Raw genomic sequence first — 25,886 nt, 5'->3', positions numbered from 1 at the left:
CGTCGCGCCTTAGTGATAATACGTACGCCATATCACGGATCCCATCTACCGGTCATTCATTCAGAAAACCTGACGTTGTACATGTCGACTGTTTGAAGCCATATCGTGCTCGCAGTACACACTGACTCGACCGGTGGGCATCGTCTGCACCAAGGGAACTGATACCGTACTTTGAACGAAGTATAGAAGAGAAGAAGAAAATGCAATTAGACTCTCACTAGGCTAAGCCTTCCGCGGCCATCTATCACCTTGCCCAGTGAAATAAACATCTCTCACCGTAACAATATTTTTATCACTGTGAGGAACAAAGAAGAAAAAAAAAGAAACTGTTTTCATCTTCCGCATGGTGAGGCCACCGAAAGCATTGATACCCAGAATACTAACACGTCATGCTCAATACAATCATTTGAAACAAATAATGCGCCCACTCAACTTCAAGTATATAAACGCTTCTATATTGCAACAACAATGTGACCGAGGCACTACTCTCCACTGGTGAGAATTGTCTGAACCAATGGTTGCAACAGCAATCATTCGTGCCTCTCGCCAGCACAGGGCTGCCACCGCTAGGTGGGGCACAAAGGAAAAAAGTCGCTTGTTGTCAACCGGTCTATTGCAGGGTGCGGTGGCTGGATCAAGACGTTTCGCTACTTTTGCAAGCTAGAGGGACTTATAGCGGTTTCCAGTGACCTTAACATGGAGGCGTTTGCTGCCTGACAGAAGCAAGAAAATCCGAGCGCTTTACTAACACTCTTTTCTGATGTTTAGGGTTTTGCATGGTTGACGTCGGATGGTTTTATTGTAGGTTCGTGAATGTGACAACCCCACTCGTTCTTGCCGGCTCCCATATGATGAGTCGGATGTTCGTAAGATTGCATTTGGTGTGCGTTACATTGTTTTGCGTGTGGTTGTTTTACATGTGTGTTTTTCGTCACTTTTCTTGTATTTTAGGATGTTTGTTAGCACCAGCTGCAGGGATGGGCTGAGGTTAGCTGTAGCTCATGGCATATTTTTACACGCATGGGTGCTTTTTTGCTGACCAGCATATCTGTAGTGATTTGGCACATGTTTCTCGAGACTCTACAAGACGAAGGGGACACACACACATCTGGTCTAGTCTAGAAAAATCTGCGCTAAATTACTTCAGATATATTGTTCCAACAAGGCCAAAGGTCAGCCCTTGCAGACCAGTACAAGCTAAATTAAGGAGAGGAGGACGCGGGGATCGGAGCGTGCCTGAAGCATTGGCACGGGCATTTCTTTTTTTCTGCTGATACCTGCCCTCTCCCGTTCACTTCAACAACAAGTGGAGCCACCATTTTTAGTGTGAAACCTGTTATGAGATCACAACAAGGGATGTTCTTGGCGCCATAGTTGTCTGCCGCGGCCGCTGGCGTCCTTAACCACGGCTATGCAAAATAAGAAAAAAAAAACTAAGTAACGGAAAAATACCGAGAAAAAAATGGTATTTGAACCCGGGTGCCCTACGTGTCAGCCCAGTATTTTACTACCGAGCTACACCAATGCTTGACACTCAGGCTTCATGATGGGAAAGCAATTGCGTTAATACGTGTAATGAAGCGTTTTAAAACAGGAAAGCAACAACCCATCGTCATACAGTGAGAACTGCATAACAAGTGGGTTGTCGAATGCTTCAACCCATTACAAATGCCACAGGGATAATTCTTTGTCATCAACTACAGCATTGAAAAATTGCACGAAATTCCCTACAAGTGTAGCAAGCTTCTTCAAAGAATGACGTAGTGGATGCCTCCCACAATAATTATGATGGTTAATAGCATAGTGGGTACCCTGCAAGTGTGCTTTTAGCAGTAACCCAAAGAGTGTTTAAAAAAGGCTCTTGCAAGGCTGCCCTTTCAGCTTTCACTATGACTGTGTTGCGCCTTCCAAGCATGCTTGGTGGTTTTTCTTGTGTGGCACTGCACGCAGTCTCAAATACTGGAGATTCGGCATGACGTGTGCACCAGGACGAATCTCCCTGCTGCACCGTAAGGACGTGTTTACTTCTCTGACCAACGACCCCTTTGAAACGCCGGACTGCACACTTTGTACTTTGCCCTGTAGCACTTGACACATGCGCAAGTGACAGCGTGCACGGTTCTGTGGCTTGCCAAGCCTCGACCTTCAGTGGGGTCTCTACACCAAGGGCATAGCCAGGGGGTGGCACACCGGGCATGTGCCTTTCCACCCGAAATGTTTTTTGCCATGGCATAGAGAGCAAAAAATGACCATTTCAAGGGGGTGCCCCTTCCAAAATAAAGGTGGTGTCCCCCCAAAAAAATTTACGGCTATGCGCCTGCTCTACACTGGTGACTTACGAGGCTATCGCAACCCATGAAACCGGCAGACAATTAAGCCAAGTAAAGCATAGGGGGCATGACGTATGTGTGGCTCCTGAACTGTAGTGTAATGAGTCTTAACTAAAGGAAAATATGTTGATGTGGATAAAAATCAACGTACCCTTATGTGGTATTTGAACCCACAGCCTTCTAATTATGTGTTTGATGGCCTACAATCTGAGCTACGATAAAGGGCGCTCTCTCATCCACTTTTTGTAAGATATTAAAGAGTGCTTAACACTTCATAATGTTAGCCCGTGCCCCTCGTAGCCAAGGTGATGAGTGTGAACACTTTTGTTTTTACCGAAGCATGTCATAGAGCCTGCCATCTTCGGCTTGTGACTGGCAGATGACCGATAAACCCTCCTATGCCTAAGGTAGCATGTGAGGATGTTTTTTTTTTTTTTAAAGAAGCCCTCGCTGTGAAAGTACAAAAAGGGAATTGTCCGAGGAGCTCATTTTCTATATTATCTAGTGACAATGACAGCCAATAGACCTACTCCATGTTTGTAAACACCAGCAGGCTCCATTGATTTTGTACGGGGCTCTTGTAGCAATGCCACAGAGCCATCTAAGCTCAAACCTCACTACCGCTCTCCATGACCACGTGACAACTGGTGCAGCAGGTGTAAAAGCTGCCTCCGAGCACCACATGTCGGTGCACTTTCCACATGCATAGAAGTGGTGGTCACAAGAAAATAAGTTGCAGTGGCTATAAGACAAGCTCTTAACTGAACATACGACTCATATTGACGTGTAGTCCCAGTTCTAGGAATGTAATCAAAACCTTATGTATCTAACAGCAGTAATGTGACTCACTTGTGAAACGTCATCATCATTGCCGCAGTCTAGGTCATATGTGTGCATTTTGATTTGTCAACTAATGCAAGAATGACTGACCCAGTAGAGCAATAGTCTTTTGGGTACGATATAAAAATGCACAAAGTAAAAATACATAGTTACGAATCATCACGGTAAATCCTCGCATATAACAAACGTGCCGGAAAAGTTATTCAAGCAAACGACAAGGGCGATCTCGCCGACACTTTCATGCGGTGATACGCTCACTTTTACATTTCAACTATATCTTATGGACAATGTGGTCAGTTGAAGGGATAGTTCCTTCGATATCTTGCATAAGGGAGCACCGATTTGGTTAGAAAAAAAACATACGAAAGAAAGGACGCTCTCTGTTGTGTATTCTTTTTTTGAAAAAATCCGTGCTGCCCTAAGCAAGACAATGCGATCACATACCTGTCAAATCCACGGCGCCCTTCATAAACTCAAGTCGAGACTGAAAAACGCCTACAGCTCCTAAACAGGCTCTGCAAGTTTCCCGAGTGCTGTTTTTCTGTGAATTCTGGCTGACATAAAATCTCATGAAGCGCACTTCACCCAGAAGAGCCCTGTCCGATACAATTGCATCAGGTGTGTAATCGCAACTGCATAGAATCAAGAAAAGAATAGTCGAAGTTATCGTTTTATTTACTGCTGCTTTGATGAACCGTGCCCACCCAGAAAGAAACATGTGCTCCATGACTGATTTCACTCCAGTTAACGAAATCATTTTGATGCATCTAATATTTTTGCAGTTCAATGGCAACCACGAAAAATTTCCTGCATATGAAATCCCCAACATGAATGTGTTGTGAAGTAAACGTGGTCGCTGTGCCTCTACAAAAGGCTTATTCAAAAAAGAAAAGCCATGAGGCACATCACAATGATGAGAGATGAAGCGGCATTGAAGACAAGTTCTTGCACTTTACAGCTGCGGGTAACTTCTTGCGACGGTAACTGTAAACAGCGAGCTGGAAAAAAACAATCTTACTATTCCATGTTTCTAGTGTCTTTCCGGGCGTATAACCATGGCAGCTCATTGGTACAGCGTTTTTACTGCCACATGACGAACAGTGCACGCACACGCAACGAAAACACAGCAACAATAGGGGTAGGCACAACACCCAATGACAGTGCCATCGCATTGTCATCATGTGTTCGACGGAATTATTTTATCGGGAACTTTATTTGTGGTGTGTTAAATGTAGTCCAATGATTCTAACTTAAACTGAAGGGAATTGAAGTGGATGAAAAACCCCCTTTCCTTCATAAGACTCATAACACACTAGTGCAATAAACAGTCGCACCAATTAGACAAGAGGAGTGCTAGTGCTCTACGTACGTCTTTGACAGGTTGACACCCGCCTTCATAATGCTGTCGATTCGGAGTGAGCTCACATAGGCAATTTTCTCATTGTCTCCAGGCTGCTGGCTCTCTTCTTCTTCTGCTTCTTCTTCTTCCTCCTCCTCCTCTTCATCCTTCCAATAGAAGTGTAACCCCATCACCAAGCTGCCCAAATGCTCCAAACTAACGGCAAAAACTTTACCAGCTTAAGACATCTGTCTACACTGGCATTGTAAGAAGGCTGCATAAAAAGGAAGCAGATAGGTCCTATGGTGATATCTCGGAAATAAAAAAAAATGATGAAACCTTGAACAGCACAACTGCAAACCAGCGTGAAGCACTAAGCATTCGTCTGTAATGCCACGCTCGAGGGCATGTGTTATGAAATGAGACTAAAATGCAGCAAGGCAGTGTAAGCAAAACAAGAGCAAAACACTTCTTGGCACCTTAAAATAGGTACTTCCACCAGAGCTGTGACAGTTAATTGGAATTCCTCTGGTACCAACTACACTGTGTCCCATACACTATACGTGAGCCATTGTGCAATACAAATACCTTGCTTGTGGCATGCATATCCAGATATATTCAAGCAGTAGGCCCTCTCTTGCCACCAATTAAAAGCAGGCAAGTCAACATGCTGCCCAGTGACCCTGCCTCCCATTGCTGCCTGGCCGGGTGCCTCAACATACTGGAGATGACAGCCCTTGGATGAATGCCCCCAAACAATGCTACTTAAGATCTATTCGGTTGGTGGCTCCACATTGTGGTCAAAACAAAAACTATTCATGTTCAAACAGCTTTTCGTGCTTTTTTTGGGGAGGTCACAACCTGTGTCATGTTGGTTGACACTCTTCAATTGAAGGAATGTGTTTCACAACCCATGCAAGTACACTTGTGCTATTTAAAAGACAGGAGGCAAGTTTACAGAATCAGCACAGGGACTATGCATATGACAGATTAAACCTCAGCATTTAGAAATCACTAGAGTCAAAGCTTGGGCTTGTTGGTTACTACTAATTAAAACCATGCACAGCTCGTGCTTTCAGAGCTGCAGTTTCTACACTCCACCATCAAAATTTGTGCCACGTTAAACAATTCTGCTCCCCTCCATAAACATAATTTATTTGTTATCATTGAGGAACAAGTCCTAAAACAGCATGTACGACTGGCTTCTTTTGTCTGTGTTGTTGGAGATCTTGAGCCCTTTTCAACAAGATCATCAACTATTGAGAAAGTCGAGGCTTGGGCGAGTTGGTACGTAGTGAAAAGAAGAGAAAAACAGCACTGAAGCTTTGAGAAACACCAAGAAGACGGGCCACGACAGTCTTCCTGTGTGTTTGTTAGAAATTTCACCGCCGTTTTTCTCTTTTTTCCAATACACACTAGCGGGCCGATATATCTGATGATGATATATGGTGTTTTTTGGTGCAAGGGCCATTTGATGGCCAAAGAGTGCCAGTTCATGGGACAAGGAATGTGGACAATGATTGTGATTAGCGGCTGTATAAGGGCCATAAAATTCCTCGCAGTAAGGCGGGTAAAAACATACAAGTAATAAAATCATGACCATGCCGTGAAAGGTGTGTGTGGTGTGAATAGGTGACAAAAGTTGGTGATAATGAAAAACAATGGTGGACATGTATGGCATTAGCAGAAGTACCTCACACGTTAGTACCCTTGCGTCCAAGGGCCGTGAGGCAAGAGCTTTCCTGTGTAGCCACCGCAGCAAAAACCTCTCTGGAGAGGTTGTGCTACGGAATGCCCGGGTGTATGATATGAAAATTATGAATTTCTTTTAAAAACGCTAACAATGATTTATTACTAAAAAGTGGTTCCCTGCCAACGAACATTGCAGGGTGTAGAGGTATATGTTGTTGGTAGGATAATAGAAAGTGTTGTCTTCTTAGAGTGTCTAAATGTTTACATTGAATTAAAACGTGAAGAACTGATAACGCCTCACCACATTTATCACACAATGGTGGATCACCACCGGACAAAAGATGTGTGTGTGTCGTGTATGTGTGTCCTATCCTGAGTCTTGTTACTGTTACCTCTGTTAGACGTGATTTTGATACTGGTGGCCAATGGCCACGGTGTGGCTTGATAACGTGTAGTTTGTTTTGTGTGTGTGTATCCCACTTGCTCTGCCAGTAATCCCTGAGGTTTCGTTTGAGAGACGGCTTAAGATCAAGGGCCGGGATCGATATGGATGTAATGGCGGTGCTCTCATGAACGGATGCAGCGAGCTGATCCGCCCTCACGTTGCCTTGGATCTCACGGTGCCCTGGCACCCAGCACACTACAACATGTTGTTTGAGTGTGTAGAGTGTGCACAAAATGGAGTAAAGTGAGACAAGGACCGGGTTTTTTTGTTCTTTAAGACTGTGCAGAGCCGTTACCACACTGAGGGAATCTGTATAAAGTACTGCTTTTTGTATTTGTAATTGTTTGATGTGTTTAGCTGCCACAAGTATCGCGTAAGCTTCCGCTATGAAGATACTTGTGCGTGGATGTAGAGGGCCAGCATCCGAAAAGGACGAGCCGACAACAGCGTAGGACACAGAGGAGTTAGTCCTGGAGGCATCTGTGAAGAACTCAGGTCGTGTGTATTTGTGTTGAAGTTCCAAAAAGTATGTTCGGATATGGGCAATAGGTGCATGTTTTGTTAACTTCTAGGAAAGACACATCGCATTCTATAGTCTGCCACTGCCACGGTGGCGGGTATGCTACAGGTGCCATTAAACTGTGTTCAAGTGACACTGCAGTTTCTTCAGCTAGACACTTCAGGCGAACTGAGAAGGCCTGCCTCATCGAAGGCCTGTTTTGAAACAGAGTTGAGCTCGACAAATCATTAATTGTAGAGTATGAGGGGTGCTACTTGTCTGCTTTCACCTCAAGGAAATAAACAAAGGACATGTAAGTTCTCTGCAGATGAAGCGACCACTCATTTGACTCAACATAAAGGCTTTCTACGTGCTGGTGCGAAAAGCACCCGTAGAAAGGCGGATGCCCAAATGGTGCACGGGGTCCAGCATCTTCAAGGCACTTTGAGTAGCAGACTGATAGACAACGGCCCCATAATCTAAGCGGGTGCGAATGAGGCTTCTATAGAGGTTCATGAGGCATTGCCTATCACTACCCCACGTAGTATGTGACAACACTTTTATAACGTTCATGGCTTTTAAACATTTTGTTTTTAAATACTTGATGTACGGTACGAAGGTCAACTTGTTGTCCGAGATTAAGCCTAAGAATTTATGCTCGGCTTTGACGGACAGACGTTGCCCGTTCAGTCGAATGTCAGGTTCCGAGTGCATGCCTCTCTTTTGAGAGAACAAGACACACGTGCTTTTTTGTGGGTTAAGTCGAAATCCGTTTTCATCTGCCCATTTGGAGACCTTATTTAAACCCAGCTGAACCTGCCGCTCACATATGGCCAAGTTGCATGACTTGAAGCCAAGCTGAACGTCGTCGACATATGTACAATAGAACATATTGCAGGGAATGGACAAGTGCAAAGAATTCATTTTGATAATAAAAAGTGTGCAACTAAGCACGCCACCTTGTGGCACGCCTGTTTCCTGGACAAATGTTTGGGAGAGCACACTGCCCAGACGGACACGGAATGTCCGGTTTGACAGGTAACTTTCGATTATATGAAACATTCTTCCGCGCACACCAAGGTGGGACAGGTCTCTTAGAATTCCGAAACGCCATGTTGTATCATATGCCTTTTCGATATCGAGGAACACAGAGAGAAAATATTGTTTATGGACGAAGGCGTCTCTGATCTGTGCCTCGATACGAACAAGGTGGTTTGTGGTGGATCTACTTTCGCGAAACCCGCACTGAAATGGGTCGAGCAAATTGTTTGTTTCAAGGATATATACAAGTTGGCAGTTTATCATTTTTTCGAATACTTTACACAAGCAGCTTGTAAGTGCAATAGGCCTATAACTTGAAGCTAAAGAAGGGTCCTTGCCCTCTTTCAAAATGGGAATAATAATAGCCTCTTTCCAGGAGGTAGGGATAGTGCCAGAAAACCAGATAGCATTGTACAAACAAAGTAGGGTTTTTCGTGTTTCGGCTGGTAGGTTTTTTAACATTTCATACACCACACGGTCAGAACCTGGGGCAGAAGTACTGCAGGAGTTTAGAGATATTCGTAGCTCCGCTAGACTGAAAGCTTGGTTACATGCCTCGTATCTAGTGGATTTGTGTTTCTGCTTTTCTATTCTTGTTCTGTATTTTTGGGAAGTGTCAGTATAGTGGGACGAGCTGGATACCCGTTCAAAATGTGCCCCGAGGAAGTTTGCCTGATCTTCCAAGGTATCACCTTGAGTGTTTACGAGTGGAAGTGTGTGTACTTGTTTCCCTGCTATCCTACCGACCATGTTCCAGACTTTGGCCTCTTTTGTGTATGAATTGATCCCTGACAAAAACTTCTGCCAGCTTTCTCTTCTGGCCTGCCAATGCGTTCTCCAAGCTTGAGACTTTATTTTCTTGAAGGTGTCAAGATTTTCGGCTGTCGGTGAGTTCCGAAGCAGCCTCCAAGCTCTGTTTTGCTGTTTCGCGCGTTTCGGCATTCAGAGTTCCACCATGGCACACGCCGTTTTCCAGGGTGTCCATTTGTTTGTGGGATGCAATTTTGTTGCAGCATTAATCAAAAACGCTGCGAAGAAGTTGACAGCAACATCAATGTTCAAAGTACATATGTCATTCCAACCTAGACGAGCGATGGTATAAAACTGTTCCCAGTCGGCTTTGTTTATGAGCCACTTGGGAACACGTGGTGGACACTCAGTTACTGTATTTGTGCTCAAAACTACGGGGAAGTGGTCACTTCCGTACAGATTACCGACGACTTTCCACTGGAGTAGAGACACAAGAGATGGAGATACTATGCTTAGGTCTATGGAGGAGTAGGTGTTATTGGCGAGATTATAATAGATTGGTTCTTTTCGATTTAGGAGACACGCGCTCGACGAGAGAAGGAACTGTTCGATCAGTCGACCTCGCGCGTCATACCGAGAATCACCCCATAGCCTGCTATGCGCATTAAAGTCTCCAAGGAGAACATAAGGTTCCGGAAGTTCATCAATAAAAGAGTCTAAATCACGTTTTTGCAGCTGATAACTAGGAGAAATGTAAATAGTGCAGATTGTGATCAGTTTATCAAAAAGAACCGCTCGAACAGCCACTGCCTCAAGGGATGTTTGGAGTTGTGTGCGCATGCAATTCCTTGAGTCACTATCATGGCAACACCTCCGGATGATGTCATGGCATCATCACGGTCCTTTCGAAAAATAACATATTTACGAAGAAAATTTGTGTGTTTTGAATTAAGGTGTGTTTCTTGTACACACAGCACTTTCGGTGAGTGTTCATGTAAGAGTTTTTGGATGTCGTCAAGGTTTCTGAGAAGGCCCCTGACGTTCCATTGTATAATTTGAGTGTTCATGGTGAATGTAAAATAATGCTGTATGTAAGAAAAGCGAGTGGCTGTTTAGACGGGGAGTTTGAGTTCACTTAACAGGGCCGTCACCAGGCCCTGTTATTTGCTTTTTTGTTTTCTTGGCGCGCTCCAAGGAGCCACGCCGCTCTTTCGGCACCAAGGGTACCGACGTATCCATTGCCTCCTCGGAGGCACTGGATGCCCGCACGTGCGGGCTGTTAGTTCGGATTTTGGGCCTCGCCTGGTGAGGGGAGGCCTTGAGACCCGAAGACTCTGGAGTCTCTGGTCTCTGTTTGGGAGTAGGCGGTGTAGCCTGGGCTACAGCCGCCTTGGGGGCAGGTGCCACAACCGCTGGCTCGGTATGCGCGGGCCGAAGGAGCGGCGAGGGCTGGTGCGGCGGTGCCCCCTGACGCGCCGCATCAGCGTATGTAGGTCCATAGAATGGAGCGACTCTTCGCCGTGCTTCCTTAAACGTAATGTTCTCCTTCACCTTCAATGTAATTATTTCTTTTTCTTTTTTCCAGTATGTGCAAGAGCGTGAATATGCGGCATGGTTTCCTTCGCAGTTTACACGGTGTGGCGGTTGTTTGCAGTTCTCAGACACGTGGCCTAAGACTCCACATTGTGCACAAGTCTGGCGACCACGACATGTTTTAGAGCCATGGCCATACCTCTGGCATTGGAAGCAACGACGAGGGTTTGGTATGTACGGCCTGATAGATGTCTTTGTGTACCCTGTTTGAATGGAATCTGGTAGTTTACTGGATGCAAACGTGAGTATCAAGTGTTTCGTTGGTATTTCCTTATTATCTCTTCTGATGATAATTCTCTGTACATTATTGACATTTTGGCTCTTCCACCCTTCCAAAAGTTCAGTTTCGGTGAGTTCAAGTAAGTCTGCATCAGATACCACTCCGCGAGTGATGTTCATGGATCTGTGTGGTGTTACGGTGATCGGTACGTCACCAAACGTTGAGAGGCTGTCTAGCTTTACAAATTGTGCTTTGTCCCGAATTTCGAGAGGAAGGTCTCCGCTAGCCATTTTGGTTACTTTGTATCCAGCTCCGAGAGTTTCAGTAAGACACCTGGCAACTACGAAAGGAGATACGGTCCTGGCTTGCTTTCCGGTTTTTTCACACTGAATGACGTGGAAGTGGGGAAAAGTTTCTATTGGCTGGTTGAAGAAATTTATGTCGTCGGTGCGTACCCGCTTTAGGCCGGTACGATCAGACAGTTGAGGGAATGCTCCATGCATGCCGGTCTTATTTTTGTTCAGCAGTGTTGGCGGCCACCCACCACGGAGCCTAACAAGGGGACGCTGCAAGTTTGCAGGTGCTGAAAGCTTGCAGACGTCAGCCGTACAACACTGCCATAACCCAATGCGCCTAGACCAAGGTAGGCTATTTGCACAGGGTTCACCCTTGCCGCCAGGAAAATTGGAAGTAAACAGAAGAGAGAAGTAGACAGGAAAGCTAAAAAAGTAAGAAAGACGAAGATGTAGGGAGAGAGAGATAGGAAAAGGCGGCTGCCGATTTCCCCTGGGTAGGTCAGCCCAGGGGTGCCGTCTACGTGAAGCCGGGGCCAAAGGGGTGTGTTGCCTCTGCCGGGGGGCCTTAAAGGTCCAATCACCCAGCGTTAGCTCAACCCCCAGGATCCCCTTTTCCCCGGGCACGGCAAAGCCACGCACGGCTAGGCGTGGGAGGGAGTAGAAACTCCCCCGTTAGCTCGGGTCCGTGGTGTCGCTACACACCAAACGCCTACTTGCGCAGGCGCCTCTGCGGGGGGGCCGATATATCTCTTTCCTTGTAGTAACTTTTCTTTTTGAAGTTGATTAGCTTTTATGACGTATGGAAGTTGTTGCAGGTATTTATGCAGTGTCTTAGTTTCATATACTGACGTGATTTGAAGTTAAATTGAATTCGCGATGGAGACAACCGAGTTGGCGTCCATCTCTTTTAAGGACTATATTCGCATTGTTCGTAGACTGACAAGCCGCACAATGGATAGAGAGAAAAATGCCTTGAGGAGAATCAACTGACGCAGCGCTTTCACGTGACTAGTGCGAGCCCTGCCAACACCTGCCATGCAGGCTGAGAGCTTTCATTAGCCTTTTTCACAAATGAATGGCAACATCCAACATATGGGCACTGTTCCACGCAGCACAAACCAGATTCGCAGCATAAAAATCGTCACATTCTTTCTAAAATTTGTGGTGATCAGATGTGCGGTAATCAGTTCGCAAGTCTACACCACTTCACTGCGCTTTGGTGGTGGGTTCCCTTCACATTCCCAAGATGTGTTATTGGGCAGCCTTCAGGCAGCTTGCAAAACAATACTGCCATCTTCCTTCCTCAAGGCCTGGGAGTCACTTTTGTCGTCAACTTACTGCTGTGTTCAGGCTGAAGTGACTATCTGGGCCTAAACGGTCGTGGCAAGCTTTTGGCCCTCACCCTTCGAACCGCTGGTAAAATGAAGTCAATGACCTCATACTGTGGTCAATGAAGTTGTTTCTCTTTCTCTTTCACTATGCTTGATTGTATGCTGTTGTAAGAAGGAGAGGTGAGAAAAAAATTAAAGCAAAAACTTGGCAAATGCTAATAAAAAACTCGCGTGCACATGCTACGTTTACGTGCGTTTTGGTGCAATTTTTCTGTTCTGAGCACCGTTCATAAGTCAGCTGCACGATGTTACGAAGTCATCTTGATCGAAGCTTACCTGTTGTAGTATTTATGTTAAGATAAGCTTATATATGTTAGTATGACCTGAGCACTCCCTAATTTCAGCCAACGGCCAACCATTCACCCAATAAATATGTCTTTGGTAAGAAAACTGCAAAAACGTCCTCGCAAAATTGGCGACATCAGTGTTTCACGAGCTTAAAGATCATGATAAATCAAATAAATCCTAGCTTTGCGTTCTCGTGGTGGAAATTATTTAAGTTTAAAAACGCTTCCAATTATGGAGATAACCGTATTCCTTCACAACATAACAGCTTGAAGCAATTTCTTTTCGCGAGCGACAGGGCGTCGCGTATGGCATATATGGTGCAATTCTAAATCTCTTGTTTGCCCATGAGACCTTTCAAGAAACCAAGAGCGCGATCTGGTCCCACTACATAAAATAATGCAGCCGCTGTTTATATGGTAGAATGGCGTATGGCAGCCGCAAATGGTGTGTACCGTCGCAACATTTATTTATAGGAAGCCAGCACGAAATCTACAGACACAAGCGGGTGAGGGCAGCATAGAATGAAGAGGTAATCGATGCTCGCAAATTGTGTTGAGGTTTCATTTTCACCATCATATGATCTGTTGGCTTGCAAAGTTCTGCTCACTTACCTTTTATTTTGCTTGTAATTGTAATGCATAATAATGTGGAAATCGCTGCCGCGTCATCAAAGCGGCCTGGCGTGATTACATTAGTCAAAACAAGTTCCACAACACGATTCTACGCCCTCCTACTCGCTGGCTATCACCCTCCGGACCACCGTGTTGGTTTACCTTGCGCGCCACTGCGGACAGTGCGAATGGACAACATGGTCCACTCAGTAGAACCGCACCTGCACGCATGCACTCGAACCTCGCACGCAGATTCACAAGAGTGGTCAAGCTTTACAGGAGGAGGGTCGACGGATGGCAAGTACCTGTGTGCCCTTGCTTTTCGCTTTCTTGGCCTTGCTCCTGATGGGCTGCAAGTACGGAGAGGTGCGAGTTGTGAGTAGAAGAGGTGCTCCAATCAACACCCCAGGAGGGCGACCCGTGGCCAGGCACCTCGCTGCCGACACGACACATCGGCGCAGCGCTGACCAGTGGGCTACCACACGTAGCATGGTCAACGCGCCGTGCGCCCCGGCAGAACCGGGCTTGCCGCTCACTGCAGCTGCACGAGTAGCAACTTAACACGAGCCACAAGCGCTTTCAGCAGGCGCGTTTCTGCAGCGAAGAAGACGATCTCAACGAGGTCTTGCCAGCCGAGTCACTGGTAGGTGTTCTGTGGCCGAGTGAGCACCACGTGCACGAAAAGTTGATTATCAAAGACGAGACGTAGGCAGAATTATGGCCTTCGAGATTGGAAACGTGCGCATGCTTCCCATCTCGAAGGTCAAGGTAATACCACCGCAATGAAAGTAAGCTACCACCGCCATGAGGCGGTAGGCAATTACGAGCGATTAGAAATTAAGCCAACGTTTTTAGAACTAGGTAGTTCTAGAAACGTTGACTTGCGTTAGGAGCTCACCGGAATGCACAAAATCGGGGAGTACAACATGGAGGAAGGAAAAACTATTTTTTTCTTTCCTCTATGGAGTACAATCTTTCCAGCGTAGGATCTTTAAGAAAATCGTCAACCGACGCAGCAATCCAGCTCTCCAACATAGAGGGCAGGCTGAACGATGCCGAAGATAGGTCGCGTACGTCGGTGCAATTTTGTTTTCTATGGAATCCCCGAAAAAGAAGAAGAAACTTGGGCAGACAGTGAAGGGTTTGTTGCTGACATTTGCAAGAAGCACATCCAAATTAAGCTTTTGCCGAACGATATCGAAAGAGCGCACAGAATCGGAAAACGTCAACCGGAAAAACCACGCCCGGCAATTGTTAACTTCTCCCAGCTCAAAATAAAAGAAGGCAGCGTCTCGTGCGCCGCGCGGCGCTCCAGCCATCCCCACACAGAACTGGCTGCTGCGCCGCACGGAAGTGACGTCACTTTAAAAAAATTAACGTAAAGCTATTTAATAGTGCAAATAATTACTTTATAATGCAATAAACTTACAAAATTGTCATTAAACAAGTGTGTAACGTGTTTTTTATAGTGCATAAATTAATTATTAACGCATTGAATAAAAATATTTGTTTTTGTATACTGTTTTTGTAATATTAGTATATATTGCTCAATTTAACAACCTAATAAATTATTTGTTGGTTTATAAGTATTATTAAAAGGAAAATAAGTTGATTGTTTGTTCTGTGCTCGAGGGTGCAGCGGGTTTGCCCCTGGTTTCGGTTTGGAGCGTATTTTGATCCTACGACTACCCTAATACAGTACATGTGTACAGTATTGTACACATACAGTACACATACGTACAGTATCGCACACAATATTGTACAGTACATGTGTACGTTCTACATCGCAATGTGCCATGTCAACAGCATTCGCCGAACAGGGTGTGATAAATCTGCATTGCAACGTCAACAGAGTGTTTCTTTGATAGACCGAGAGGAAATCGGTGGTCTGGCGTCAAATTAATGTGCATCCTTGCCTGTCGACAGAGTGTTTCTTTTGTAGACAGAGAGGAAATCGGTGGTCTGGTGTCAAATTAATGGGCATGCTTGCCTTTCGTTCGCGAAATCTATGCGTCCAGTGACGCTGTTCTGGTACCACGTCTACTGCAACACGTTTTTCTGTCATCAGAGCCTCAATAAATAGCGTGAACAGCATTGCTTACCCAGTGGCGGAGGAAACGATGCAGTCAGTTGCATCGTTTTCGCTTACGGGCCTGGAGTTTTGTGTGTCCTTGTACGTCTCGGCAAGAAAGTGCATCGATTGTTGAACAAGCGTATAAATGTCCTATTCTGCGAGGATAATCAAACATACGAAATCAAAGGAGGCGGCATTCAGGAAGATCAGTCCAATATGTGTTTAGGAGAAACTTGTTAACTTGTGTCGCAGACAGTACATTGTTGTTATTGATTTCAGCAGTGCTCTGAGGGACGAGGATCTTTCAGTGCGCTGCTAAAATCAAGAATGCGATCCAACTTGCGTATGCAATTTTCAGTTTTCATGCAGCACATTATTGATCGCCTTATATGAAAAAGTTAACAAAAAGTCATTTATGTACGTGCTATGCATGCCACGTTAAGCTTCTGTGCTAACTATACCCTTGCACTGGATATTAAAATGTTTACATGCTTACACTCTGAGGAAGAGATGGTCCGCTTATTTCTTTTAAACAAATCTGGAATGTTGGCCATGTTGTCGCTTGTGCCTCTAGACCAGGTAGTCGTGTCTGGACCACCAAGCAAACCAGCTTGACCTTCCTCATGCCCAGGGTTACACATCTTAATTCATGCGGCTACGATGTGCTGCTGCACTTCCACTAAGCATGAGTTGAATATGTTCGCAAATAGACTGCCATATAAAGCACTTGCAGGTGCTCTTCGGTTTTCTTTTTTAGCGTGTTATAGTGCAGCGATTGGTTCGCAGGTAGGACTTGCAAACCTTGTACAGCTATGGACAGGGCTGACTATTGTAGCTTCGTATGCATGTAGAAACCTTTTCCAAGTAGAAAGGTTATTATCATCAACATAAGAGAAAGGTATACAAGCTGTTTTCATCCAACCTTTCTTCACAAATGAGATAAAGATGACTAACCCATTACTACTTGAATTACCAGCCATACTGTACAGGTTGCCATCAATTTAATTAATACAACACCCAACATTAAAACCACACTAATTCATTAATTTCACCTGTGACGACAATGTTAGTACAGTCAGCATTAGGCCGGCAATCGTGGCACTGCACGAGAGCCTCTTTTAATGTTGCCTATAGCAGCTAGATTACAAAAGCACTACAATTTTGTCGAAAAACTCACATGATCTACGAAGTCTTCACGTCTCGCTATTGAGGTGACCAGGGCATGGTTGGAAGTGCTGCGATCATATGTCTGACTAAGGAGCTGAAGTGCTTGCTTCATGTGTGATGCCTGTATTGCGTTGATTTGCTTGCGTCGGATCCATGCATTCATTGTTCACGATGACCTAAACTGATACGACACATGCATTTTAATCTCTCATAACATAGACAGATTAAGAGATGCCCTTCTTGGCTACTTAGTTCATAACTGAAGCTCAACAGTGGCAGGACAAAAACATGTGGGTCTAAAGGACCGGGCAAAATCCTCCTGACCTTATATGATGGTCTACTGACAAATTTTGTCGCCTCCTCACCTACGCCAAATTTAGTGTTAGTTATAAACGTTCGGCGATTTTAAACTTCCAGGCTTCAGTTTTGTCACTTTATCTATCTTGGCTAGTGATAAGGTAGCCCATGCCTTACTATAAAAGCTTGTTAAGACTTTCGCCTAACTCAGTTTATCACGAAGCCTATACAAATTGTAGGTTCTGATTTTGATGAGATAAACCTTGAAACTTCTTTTTCTGAGAGCCTTTTAGCTCTATGTTCTCCCCATTTTTTTAAACAAAATTAGACGCCGATCAAAACTACCCGAACTCATGATATGACACATACCTGTTACAAAAGTACGATGTAGTAAATGTGCATTTTTGCCTCAAAGAGCCAATAAAAAGAAGAAACAAAAATGTCTGTGTAGGTCTACACTGTACCCTATTAATCCTTGGGAACTCAACAGCAAGTGATATGGATTACAGAAAAATGCTCAAAGCCTCAAGCCGTCAGTTGAGGTGCTGTGCACTATCATCATCAGCCTGACTACGTCCACTGCAGGACAAAGGCCTCTCCCATGTTTCGCCAGTTAACTCGATCCTGTGCTTGCTGCTGCCACTTTACACCCACAAACTTCTTGATCTCATCTGCCCACCTAACTTTCTGTCTCCCCCTAACTCTCATGCCTTCTCTGGGAATCCAGTTAGTTACCCTTAACGACCAGCAATTGTCCTGTCTATGCACTACATGCCCAGCCCATGTCCATTTCCTCTTCTTGATTTCAACTATGATATGCTTAACCCCGTTTTGTTCCCTGATCCACTCTGCTCTCTTTTTGTCTCTTAAAGTTACACCTACCATTTTTCTTTCCATTGCTCGCTGCATCATCCTCTATTCAAGCTGAACCCTCTTTGTAAGTCTCCAGGTTTCCGCTCCGTAGCTAAGTACCAGCAAGTTAAAGCTGTTATATATCTTCTTCTTGAGGGATAGTGGCAATCTACCTGTCATAACATGAGAGTGCTTGCCAAATGTGCTCCACCCCATTCTTATTCTTCTAGTTACTTCAATCTCTTGGTTCGGCTCCGTGGTTATTACCTGCACTAAGTAGACATAGTCTTTTACTAAAAACTCGCGCTCAGCTTGACGACTTAACCCCTCGCCGCAGAACTGCCCGCCTTTCGCTTCTCCACAAGCTCTATCATCACCCATACCTTCACCGCATTTTCGAAGCACCAACAGTCATCTTTCCACGCACAGACCATATCTTCAAGATAAAATGTATAACTTGTCACTCAGCTCATTACGCTAATTCCTTCATTCCCCGAACAATAGTTGCATGGAATAGCTTGCCATCCCACATTGCCACTCAAGCAGATTTCCCAACATTTAACGAACTTTTACTCAACATTTCCGATTAGATATCCACCGCGCGTACTCTCATTAAGCTTCTTCATATGTACATCAGTGTTTATTTTTCTTGTTATCACGTGTTAATGTTTTTCACGACCATTGTACACGCTTGATTTGTATTATTTATGTGTTAATTACGAACTTTTGTATCTTAAGATCATGCCATCATTTTAGTTTTTTTTCCTTGTATACTGTATTTGTTAGTGCCCTTAATTTATGTTTCCAGTATTCAATATTTCATCTCAACTTAATTTTTCGTTTTTTCATAGTATCTGATTTTGGTTGTTGTTGTTGCTTTTTGTATTTAGCTCGCTTTCATTATTTTGTTTAATCTTGTTTTTAGACTGTATAAGCGTACAAAAATTTGTTTCATGTGTCCGTTCCCCTATGTAATACCCCTTCGGGGGCCTTTAGGGGTATTATGAAATAAAAATAAATAAACAACTTGAAGTGCACTATTAACTATCTTGAAGCACTGCTCTCTTCCGAGGTTGTTGTACATTACTTTCGTTTTCTGCAGATCAATTCTAAGACCCACCTTTCTGCTCTCCTTGTCTAATTCTTTAATCATGAGTTGGAATTAGTCCCCTGAGTTACTCAGCAATGAAATGTCATCGGCGAAGCGCAGGTTACTAAGGTATTCTCTATTAACTCTTATCCCTAACTGTTCCCATTCTAGGCCTCTGAAAACCTCCTGTAAGCACGTGGTAAATAGCATTGGGGAGATTTTATCCCCCTGCCTTACACCCTTCTTGATTGGTATTCTGTTGCTTTCTTTATGAAGCATTAGGACAGCAGTTGATCCCCTGTAGATGTACTCCAGGATCTTTGTATATGCTTCATCGACGCTCTGATTCCGCAGTGTCTGCATGACTGATGATATTTCTACTGAATAAAACGCCTTCTCGTAATCTATGAAGGGTATGAATAGTGGTTGGTTATATTCTGAGCATTTCTCTATTATTTGATTGATAGTATGAATGTGGTCGATTGTTGAGTATCCTGTTCGAAATCCTGCTTGTTCCTTTGGTTGATCGAATTCTAATGTTTTAATAACTCTGTTAGCAAGTACCTTTGTAAATAACTTGTATACTACGGACAGCAACCTGGTCGGCCTGTAATTCTTTTAGTCCTTGTCATCTCCTTTCTTATGTATTAAGATGATGTTAGCATTCTTCCAAGACTCTGGTACCCTTCCTGTCAGGAGACACCTCGTAAATAGGATGGCTAGTTTTTCTAACACAATTTGTTCTCCATCTTTCAGCAGATCTGATGTTACCTAATCCTCACCAGCAGCTTTGCCTCTTTGCATGCTCTCCAAAGCTTTTCTGACTCCTTCTATCATTACTAGTGGGGTGTCATCTGGGTTACTGCAAGTTCTTATAGTATTAAGGTCGAGGTTGTCCTGGCTACTGTACAGATCTCTGTAAAACTCCTCCGTTACTTTAACTATCCTATCCATATTGGTAGTTATTTTGCCTTCTTTGTCCCTTAGTGCATATATCCAATTTTTCCCTATTCCAAGTTTCCTCTTCACTGTTTTGACGCTTCCTCCATTTTTCAGAACATGTTCAATTCCCTCCATGTTATACCTTCTTACATCGAATACCTTACGCCTATTAATCAACTTCGAAAGTTCTGCCAGTTCTATTTTGTCTGTTGTACTTGAGACTTTCATGCTTTGACGCTCTTTAATGAGGTTATTCGTCTCCTGGGACAGCTTGGCAGTTTCCTGTCTAAGTACCGTACCTCCAACTTCCACTGCACACTCCATAATGATACTCTTCAGATTATTATTCATTGCGTCAACGCTAAGGCTGGTTTCCTCGATAAGAGCCGAGCACCTGTTCTGAAGGGAGACTCTCAATTCCTCTACTTTCCCTCACAGTGCTAGCTAATTGATTGGCTTCTTGCGTATCAGTTTTGTCGTTTCTTCTTCAAGTCTAGGTGAAATCGTGACCGTACCATTCTATGGTCACTGCATCACACCCTGCCAACCACTTCCACATCCTGCACGATGCCTGGGTGTGCACTCATTATAAAGTCTATTCCGTTCTTACTTTCCCCATTAGGGCTCCTCCATGTCCACTTACGGTTTCCTCGTTTTTGGTAGAAGGTATTCAAAATACGTAAATTATTGCGTTCTGCAAATTCTACTAGTAGCTCTCCTTCGGCATTTCTAGTACCGATGCCATAATCTCCTACTGCCTGGTCTCCAGCCTATCTTTGCATTAAAGTCTGCCATCAGTATAGTATAGTGTGTTTTTACCTTACTCATTGCTGATTCCACGTCCGTCTTCATAGAAGCTTTCAACTGATGCGTCATCGTGGCTGGATGTAGGCGCGTAAGGTTGTATCCTTCATCTTGTATCTCTTATTGAGTTTAATTACGATACCTACCACCCTTTCATTAATGCTATAGTATTCCTATATGTTGCCAGCTATGTTTCTGTGAATTAGGAACCCCACTCCCAGTTCTCTTCTGTCAGCCAAGCCTCGATAACAAAGGAGGTGCCCATTCTGTAGCACCGTATAGGCCTCATCTATCCTCCTAACCTCACTGAGTTTTATTATATCCCATTTTACACCCTCTAGCTCCTCGAGTAGTACAGCTAGGCTTCCCTCACTAGATAAGGTTCTAGTGTTAAACGTTGCCAAGTTCAGGTTCCAATGGTGGCCTGTCTGGATCCAGAGATTCTTAGCACCCTCTGTTGCATTGCAGATCTGACCGCCGCTGGGGTCAGTTGCTTCGCAGCTGCTGGGGACTGAGGGCCGTGAGTTATTTGACGTATGCATGTGGGAGGTAGTGGCCAGATACTGCACCCGGGTGGCCAATCCATCTCTGGTGAGAACCCCCCCCCCCCCCCCTTAGCTCGGGTCCGTGGTGTCACTACACACTAAACGCCTGCTTATGCAGACGCCCCTGCGTGTCCACTGTGCTATGTAATAAACCCTGGAGATTTTGGAATGTAATATAAGCCGCATTTATATCCTGATCCATCTGAACATTGACTAGCTGAATGGCGTCTATTCTGCCTATCTTATTATAAAAGCGTTCTCATCTGTTTTCACTCTTGAAATGGTTACTCCTTTTCGAATCTTTAGTTCATTTCATGATTTCTCTATTCTATGCAATAAATTTGTAGTCGTCAGTAAAGATGGTATTTTTTCTTTATTTAGAAACAATAAAAATGCTGCAAGTATAGATCTCCTTGTTTTTAGGCCCCGCCACGGTGGTCTAGTGGCTAAGGTACTCGGCTGCTGACCCACAGGTCGCGGGATCAAATCCCGGCTGTGGCGGCTGCATTTCCGATGGAGGCGGAAATGTTGTAGGCCCGTGTGCTCAGATTTGGGTGCACGTTAAAGAACCCCAGGTGGTCGAAATTTCCGGAGCCTTCCACTACGGCGTCTCTCATAATCATATGGTGGTTTTGGGACGTTAAACCCCACAAATCAACCAATCAATCCTTGTTTTTAGCCACGATATATTAAAATATATTTTGAAGCATTTTTGAAGCCTTTACTGCACTTTTTTTATTGATCATTATCCTTTTGCTGCATTCCTCATCACTGGTGTGAAGCCAAGTTATGCAATGTTCTAATCAGGCACCTGCCCTGATTCTCTAAACTACAGACTCATTTCTTTCACTTACACTTTTTCCAAGCTCCTCGAAGGCATCATTCAAACTCAAATAAATAATTATTTCAAAGATTACATCATGTTTAATTAGCACAGTTTCTGTAAGGAATTTCCTTGTGATCATCAGCTGACATAATTTACTCATGGCTTATTAATAGACACTGGCTTTCAAGTTGAAACCTTGTTTCCCAGTTTTTGCGGTGCACTGATTGGGTCTCCGACCATAGGCCTGTATTCACTAACCATCCTCGGTGTTACCTCAAGTTTTTGTTATCGGTTGTAAGCCTTTATTGCCCTTGATGTACAAAGTTGGCCAGTATTCGTGAACCAGTCTTGTTGTAGTTTTTTACCTCCTTACCATTTTTGTGCCTTTATAACACAAGTAGAGGGTAAGAAAGCTTGAGGAGAACTCGAGGAAAGGCCAAGGTTGGTTTGTGAATACGGGCCATAGACTCTGTAGTTAACACAACTGAACATTCACACACACATCTTAGTATACAAGGGTTCCTCTGATATCACAGTCAATTCACCTCTGTTAATGGCTCTTACTCTTCGACAGCTCAAGTAACATTCGGCACTCCGCAGGGAAGTTTCCTTGGTCCCCTGTTCTTTTCTAATATTTGTTAATGATTTGCCTGAATGTATTTTTTCTCAAACTAGACTTTTTCACTGATGACCTCATTTGTAGTGTACTGAGCCATGAAAAGTAACTCTGGCTATCAGTTATTATAAAGCAACCTCTGTTCAATTACAACTTGGTGCTCATCATGGCTACATTTCTAAATAAGTGTAAGGCTCAACTTGTCACGTTTACAAAAAGTTTTATGCTGCTTTCTGAACTTCACATACTCCAAATACATAAATGTTGATTCAGCTTGCACTGACATCTATTTAAATGTTCATTCTATGTTTGACCTGACATGGAGCCGTCATACCTATTTCGCTTTGTAGTTGCCACTACCTCTCTGCCTCTCAAATTGTAATCTACAACATGCTCCTGCACAGGTGCTTAATCTCACCCACTTTACTTTAATTCATCCTAAAATATAGAGTATACTTCGTAGATGTGGCACCTGAATTAGGCCTACATCATAGGTAACATCGATCTCTCCAAAAAAATGTAACAGATTTTTTTTTTTCTGATTACTACCATTTCATTGGTGTGTCAGTCCTAAAGGCTTGTGCTGGTCTTGATAACCTTTACCATCATTGTACACTAGTTTGTTTACCTCTTTTTTATAAAATATACTGCCACTCATTACTTCATTTTTTTTCCAATCATATTTCCACATCACCATCGTCCTTTCAAAATTAAACACATAGCTTGCTGTACTTCCATCTTTGCTAAATCATTCATCCCTAAAACCATTATCGAGTTGAACTGGCTGCCTCCTTATATTACAACTAAAATTAATACACTAAAATTTAATAAACTTATTAAAAATATTACCCATTTGTAGGCTGTCTCACTAGAGCTTTTCTATTTTCAGAATTGCATTTTTGTATATTTTGTTTGTTATGTCACACTTTTTTAGGTGTTTGATGAGTATTGTTGTTCTGCTGTTTATTGATGCTATAGCCTATCTGTTTTTCCCTCCTCTTTATGTAATATATCCCTACAAGTAAGGGCCTTGAGGCATTTCTTGCAAGAAAATCAGTAAATGACAATTCTAATGTACCAAAGTCTCCTTCCCTTTTAAATGAAACCGCTTTATGAATTTTTAGGCTGGTTAGTCATTATCAATAAAGTTTGTGAATGTCTTTTTTATGCCATTTCTAAGCCTGAAGAAAAAAATAGCAAGAAAATACTTTAGCCACAAAAAAATCATTTTTTATTCAAGAGAAGCATTTGCATGTATAGGCTGGTGCACATGTATGCACTTATATTTTCAGAGGTGGTGCCGCTTCAGTGGCTCATACAGTACTCGCCTACTCACCCAATAGATGCAGCTTTGATTAATCCAGGCACCATGGTTGCATTTCTGTAGAAGTGAAATCCTAGAGAACCACGTCAGGTGGAATACTAGGGCACAATAAAGAACCCAATGGGGTTCAAATTGTCTGGAGCCTTCCAATACACTGTCTCGAAAAGGTCGTACTACTTTGTTAAAGTCTGTAACCTAAATTTAGAGGCAAAACTCTAAAGTAAATGATAACAGTACACTGATGAAGTCATGCAATAAAAGTTTGGACACAGCATGGTAGAGTTGACGTGTCAGAATTAATGGTGTGAAAGTATTTGAAAAGGGCAAGTAATATTGTGCAGTACCATTCAATTTGGTTTTTTGTTTGAATAACTCTAGGGGAATATTTTTTGATTGTTTAAAATTACAGCAAAATCTCAATAGTATCAAACAAACACGAGATAAAGGTATGATAAATATAATCCAAAAGGCCAGAATTTGTTAGATATAGACAGCAATCACTTATACTTTTTAAGGAGAGTCACCAGATATTTTAGGCCCATGGCAAAGTAGCTCGAGTGCGTTACATGCCACAAAAGTGCTACTGACATTCTTTTGGGCCCCAAATCTGAACGAAACATCGTAAATAGTGTAGTGCACATGTGTGAGTGTATGTGTTATGTGTTTATCACTGCATATATCATAGTTATCACCCAGTATCTGGAGTAACATGTCAGGCGAAAAGCCAGACAAACATCTACAACTCTCCACTAAAATGATACTCACTCTTCAACAGCTTTTTGCAAAATCTGGCTAAAAAATCACCAAATTTTTCTTTGTGTTTAAAACTTGCTCTGCTTGCTAATTTCTGTAGACGAAAATTTTCTTGCCTGTTCGTGCTAGTTTATAGCTTTTCGCCGACTCAGCTAGAGAGTATCAAACAACAATTTTCATTCAAAGGATGTCTATAGGATGCACTCGATAAAATGGTGTTTATGGCAAGCTAATGAGATAATGTAACTGTAAATAAATTACTTTTTTATGTATATAAACTCATTAAGAGATTTTGGCACGAGCCAAATTGAATAAATTTGTGAAATTCGATATTCACTGTAGAAGCATGTCAAAATAAAACGGCACAAATAATATGTCATAGCAGCCTGTTCAACATGCTATGAAGTAAAAACGATTAAGGTGCTCAAGATATATCGACTGAAAAATAAATTCCAATTTCGCTTTTTTTTTAGAAGAAAGCTCAGTGTCACTTAGTGGACTAAAAGTATTCATAAAGTTATATATATTACCTAAAAATATGTGAAGTTACAGGGAAGTATTGCTTTTTGAACTCGAGAAATACTTTATTTTTTTTCAATTTTGTAACACTGTAAACTTTTTGACGATGTAATGCAAACGGCAAAACGCGTTCGCAACAGCAGCCTTCAGCCCCAGCCCACTGATCTGGGATGTAGGCAGTAAGCTTGGCATGTCTATGAACGAAATGGGGTTGTCATTGGCGTTTTATTGCCAACAGAGGCAATACAAGCAATGTGGTAAGAGAGTGACAACATCTCAATGAGCCATCCAGCCATTACAGATTTACGATCATAACATGCTACTTTCTTCAGAGGGTTCTGCAAATGAAATAGGTGTGTTTTTTATATTTATATAACAATAAATTAAATAATATGCATTTAATAAGCCAGATAGAGCACTGGTGCCATTCACGCAATATACTAATAAAAGCTGACCTTTTACAATTGTTTAACTTCAAGTGCAATGCGTTTCTTAGTGAACTTCTGTGACTTTGAATCAATCAATCATACAATCAAACGATCTCTCTCTCTCTCTCTCAATATATATATATATATATATATATATACCTATCTATCTAGCCGCCTACGATTTTGTGCACTCCTTAGCGTATCATTAAAAGAATGTACACAACAAAATTGGTATACATACCGTTATACATTGATTGGTACACTCGCAGCCGTTTCATTACATAGATATATGCCAAATATGATATGACGAGATA

The 25,886-nt window shown here is 43.1% G+C and overlaps 1 protein-coding gene across 3 annotated transcripts in view; it reads right to left on the bottom strand.

Annotated features, from left to right (window-relative positions):
* Positions 1 to 14,354, bottom strand: part of LOC119173567 (mitochondrial transcription rescue factor 1) — a 71,149-nt gene extending 56,795 nt beyond the window's left edge. For all 3 annotated transcript variants that reach the window (XM_037424371.2, XM_037424370.2, XM_075896389.1), the window contains exons 1-2: positions 13,641 to 14,354; positions 4,540 to 4,676 (exon numbers count right to left, since the gene is read on the bottom strand). In XM_037424371.2, the coding sequence (XP_037280268.1) occupies positions 4,540 to 4,676; positions 13,641 to 13,826 (323 nt within the window). In that variant the 5' untranslated portion in view covers positions 13,827 to 14,354. The remainder of the gene's footprint in view (positions 1 to 4,539; positions 4,677 to 13,640) is intronic.
* Positions 14,355 to 25,886: the final 11,532 nt, after the last annotated feature.

This window comes from Rhipicephalus microplus, chromosome 5, assembly GCF_043290135.1.
Source record: "Rhipicephalus microplus isolate Deutch F79 chromosome 5, USDA_Rmic, whole genome shotgun sequence".
NCBI lineage: Eukaryota > Metazoa > Arthropoda > Arachnida > Ixodida > Ixodidae > Rhipicephalus > Rhipicephalus microplus.
The sequence above is the reverse complement of the archived record's forward strand: the minus strand, read 5'-3'. Positions and strand labels throughout refer to the sequence as shown.